The 4,031-nt window shown below is 45.4% G+C and overlaps 2 protein-coding genes across 2 annotated transcripts; both read right to left on the bottom strand.

Annotated features, from left to right (window-relative positions):
• Window positions 1-243: 243 nt before the first annotated feature.
• EV420DRAFT_1487301 (uncharacterized protein) lies at window positions 244-1,792 on the bottom strand (the record flags this gene model as incomplete). The annotated part of the gene is made up of 6 exons (XM_060470507.1): window positions 244-272; window positions 308-622; window positions 647-734; window positions 939-1,022; window positions 1,219-1,307; window positions 1,372-1,792. The coding sequence occupies 6 exons, from the start codon at window positions 1,790-1,792 to the stop codon at window positions 244-246; spliced, it is 1,026 nt and encodes a 341-aa protein (XP_060322431.1).
• A 981-nt stretch (window positions 1,793-2,773) lies between these two features.
• On the bottom strand, window positions 2,774-3,103 carry EV420DRAFT_1652259 (uncharacterized protein; the record flags this gene model as incomplete). The annotated part of the gene is made up of 1 exon (XM_060478631.1): window positions 2,774-3,103. The coding sequence occupies one exon, from the start codon at window positions 3,101-3,103 to the stop codon at window positions 2,774-2,776; it is 330 nt and encodes a 109-aa protein (XP_060322430.1).
• Window positions 3,104-4,031: the final 928 nt, after the last annotated feature.

Genomic DNA, 4,031 nt, shown 5'->3' with positions numbered 1-4,031 from the left:
GCCTTTGCTGGACTAAACCCCAGCTTCGGCTAAGGTTAATTCTACCCAACTCTAGCTCCTTGTTTTGCGTCTATCTAAGTTCACCTTCGCTTGTTTTATCAGACTTCGACCTCTAAGTGTATTGATCCACCGAAGTGCGAGTGGCGATCCTTAGTTGATCCAAGTTTGAGAGTTGGTGGCTAACACGAATTTAAATCATCGAACTCCTCTGAAATCACAGAAAGCAGGACAACTGCAACAAAGTTAGATGACTGTGAGGACCTGGAGACGGTCTGATAGGAAAGATTCTGGATGACAGTGCGCACACCTACACCATGAAGGGTCGTGAACTCGCCCAGACAATGGGCAAGGACAATGGCAGGAGGCAGGTAAGTGCCACGTATTGGCATGGTACTGATGACGGCGACATGTGTAGTGTCTGCTAAGCCTTTTAGAACCAGTGTAGGTTGTGACATGGCATTGGCTAGGGAGTGTATGCCACAATGGATTCCGAGGTCATTAACAGTGTACCAGATAGCGAACCAGGGCATGGCCAAAATGGCATTTAGAGCTTCATGGATGTTTGCACTGGGCCAGTTGCAGAGATTATCCTTAGATAGATATCGTTTCATCAGACTCTGATCTTTATGGTGAACAGCACACTTACCGATAAAGCCATACATAGTTGTATTTTCGTCAAGAGCAATGGACAGTTGCTGGCCAGTGACGTCGTCGAAGACGAGGTGAAAGTTCTGCTATCATAGCGCTGATAGAGCCAGTGATGCTCATGCTGCTAGCGATGATGCTTGGGATTAGGGTTGAGGGAAAAACCTCCAGGGGGTTGGCGGTCGGTATTTTACCTATGTGAGCCTTGGAGGGGGTTTTTTACGTGGTATTTTACTATGTAAAATACCTTGTCACGTGATTATATAATATATAATATATTCCAGTTTTCCTACGATTTCTTCGTTTTTCCAAATGCGGTCGGAGTCTCCTAAGAATTCAAGACGCCATGTCATCGTCTCCCTTGGTGCTTCAGTGACCTATGAAAAGTCTTTGAATAATTATCCTTGAGTCTACATAGACCTACAGCCTACTGCAGCTGCTTTGTGGGTGAAAATACTTGCATGTGATCTCTGTATTTTACCTAGCTGAAACCCCCCTCAGGACCCCCCGGTAAAATACATGGTAAAATACAATGTAATTTACTGTAAAAAACCATTTTGGTAAATAACCTACCCTTTTTCCCTCAGCCCTACTTGGGATGCTCCTCGTATTGTATCTCCTGATCCAGGGCTCAACCATGTTGGAAATGGGTGTGTTTGGGGCTGTTCAACCCACCGGTAATATCAGCAAGGAAGATGGACAGAGAATGTGGTAGACATGACTCACATACAAGCCGATGGGGATTTAAATAAACCTCTTCCACCGTTAGGTCCCCTGCATGCACTGCCATTTGCGACGCTTTTCCTCCTTCATGACCTTGGTCAGGTTGCTCGGTATAATGGTCTCCTGGTAATGGTAATCGATCAGGCAGAGGTTGTATACCAGTGAATAGGTGCGCAGAATGCGCAGATGCTGCTTCGAATGTAGCAGGGTCCATTGCGGAAAATGGTACAGAGTAAGAAAGAATGGGTGGAGGGGGGGGAAATGCGAGTTGAGGAATAGGATTCGTGGTGTTTGAAGAGATCGTGAAGTTGTCGTTTACATAGTTCATATCGTATACCAGGTGAACAGTCTGCATAGTACAGCAGGTATAGCTAGAGCTAGCAAGATGTTTATTGTATGTCGGAAGGGTATCATCCAGGGTCATTTCATCTCTCTGACATGATTCTCTCAACTTCCGAACCGAGCATGCATCATTTCTGAAGCACCAGTTGTCTTTTTACAGCACATGGTACCACGCTGTTTATGGATTGTGTTTAGGGACTTCTTGACAGGTGCGTCTCTCTGAAAAATGACATAAAATCTATCCAATTTGGAATGTACATGATAACTATTGATCATTAATTACCATGATCATTGTAAAAGAACTGTAAAAGAATAGCATAGGTGAGAGATGCGGTGGCACCGTTTCAAGCTAAAACAGCCTCCAATTAATCCCAGAATATTTGGCATTCTCCAGACTATTCAGGCTCCTAAAACACGAAAACACAAACGTCTTGATTGTGTGATGATCACTGTAGGCAGGCATCACACTTTGGCCAAGCTGTATGTCTAGCCAGCAGAACTCTTCATGATTGACACATCCACGGACGACCTGTGCTAACCTTTGAAGAGTATTTCCATGCCTTCTGTGGTCTTCCTCGGCCAAGACCCTGATTCTGATGCGAAGTGTCAGCATCTGAAGTTGGTAGGGTGGGACTGTCAATATGGAAGCCGTCAAAGCCTTTAACTCCCCATCCAAGCATGTCAAGGACATGGACGTCAATGACTGGCAAGCATCAAAATATATGACACTCGACACCCAAAGAGCATGTTCGGCAGCTATCCAGACCAGGTAAGAACACGGAAACAGGCATGTAATAAGAAATATTAATGTTAAGAAAAACGTGCCTTTTTGTTCTATGATTGTTTCTGTCAATGTCAGATAATTCTTTTCAATGAAGCATTGTAGTAGCACTACGTCCCGATCCAAATGTGCTTTAAATTTGAGACAATTGACTCCGACCACCACTGGTTGGAGACACTCAGATATTTCGCATCCATGAATGGCATTGATCGAGGCCAAATCTAAGGACAGGACAGAGAGTCATATGGAGATGGGAATATAGGGTGCTCTTGGCGAGCACCTTCAGAATTCAGTTTGACTTCCTCCTATCTCCAACGATCCATTTGTGGGTAAGACACTCATCAGAGCTTCCTCTGTGAAAGAAGCATTTATCAACGCAACATCTGAAGCCGACGAAGGAAGGGAAACCTGTTCTGAGATACTGGTACCCTGAAGGATGATTGTCTTGATACCAGTCAATGGTCGGACAACCGTGTTCAGGCTGTCATCAGTCATGTCGGACCGAACCCATTGTAAACTCCACAGTGGTGGACGAAGGTCGCGAAGGATGATGGCTGTGGGGAGATTTTCGGAGTACACAGTCAGTTTGCAGATGTGGCCGTTGTATTCCATGTTGTATGAAAAGAGAGCGGGCAGATGTTAATGATGCAGCAGCCTGTGGGCCTTTTTAAGAGTTCAAGTTTTGTAAATCTATAATTCTATGGCTGTATCAGTTTCAGTGTATCTCTAGCAGCAAACAGGCAATGAAGCACCCACTACAGACTATCTACCGATGATCCTTGGGAGAAAGGAAGGCCAGTTCTGCACCCTCCATCGTCGCATCAAAATATCTCCATTCTTTGATCATTGTGAACCCTCTTTTGTGGCTTAGCTATGTTTCTCCCCTGGTCCACCTTGTCCACATGCGGATCGCCGATAGCGTTTGAGAATTGGGATACCACTCATTCAGGATAGACCAGGATAGACTGAACAGTGTACCAAAGAAGAAGAATAATGGTGGCCTGCCTGACTAACCTACCATGACAGTTGCAAAGGAACCAGCCATTGAGAAATAGAAGAGTGGGGACCTGACCTCTCCCTCAATTGGGTTTGACAATGATGGCCTGCCTGCCTAACCTACCACGACAGCTGCAAAGGAACCAGCCATCGAGAAACAGAGAAATAGAGAGGAGCGGGGACCTGACCTCTCTCCCCCCAATCGGGTTTGACATGGGTAGTGGCGTGGCAGATGCTGGTGGTGACCATAGCAGGCAGGCAGTTCCTCGTATCAGCCCATTAGCTGTTGACGCATGGCAGTCAGTGGTGGTAGCTAAGGCAGTCTTTGGCAATGTATCGATCAGGAAAAAAAATATTGGCTCATTGGATGGTTTGTTGTATGTGTACTGAGTATGGTGGTGGCAGTATGCATATGTGTATGCGAAATAACATAACATGTCACTGGAGAATACTATATGACTATTGCTATGCTATGTAATCATGTCGTGATGCTCCAGCCTAATCGCCTAGGAGAGAGCTGACATTATACATGCTGAGATGGGAT

This window comes from Desarmillaria tabescens, assembly GCF_030435595.1.
Source record: "Desarmillaria tabescens strain CCBAS 213 chromosome Unknown EV420scaffold_118, whole genome shotgun sequence".
NCBI lineage: Eukaryota > Fungi > Basidiomycota > Agaricomycetes > Agaricales > Physalacriaceae > Desarmillaria > Desarmillaria tabescens.
Note: the sequence above shows the minus strand (reverse complement) of the source record. Positions and strands in the feature narration are given on the sequence as shown.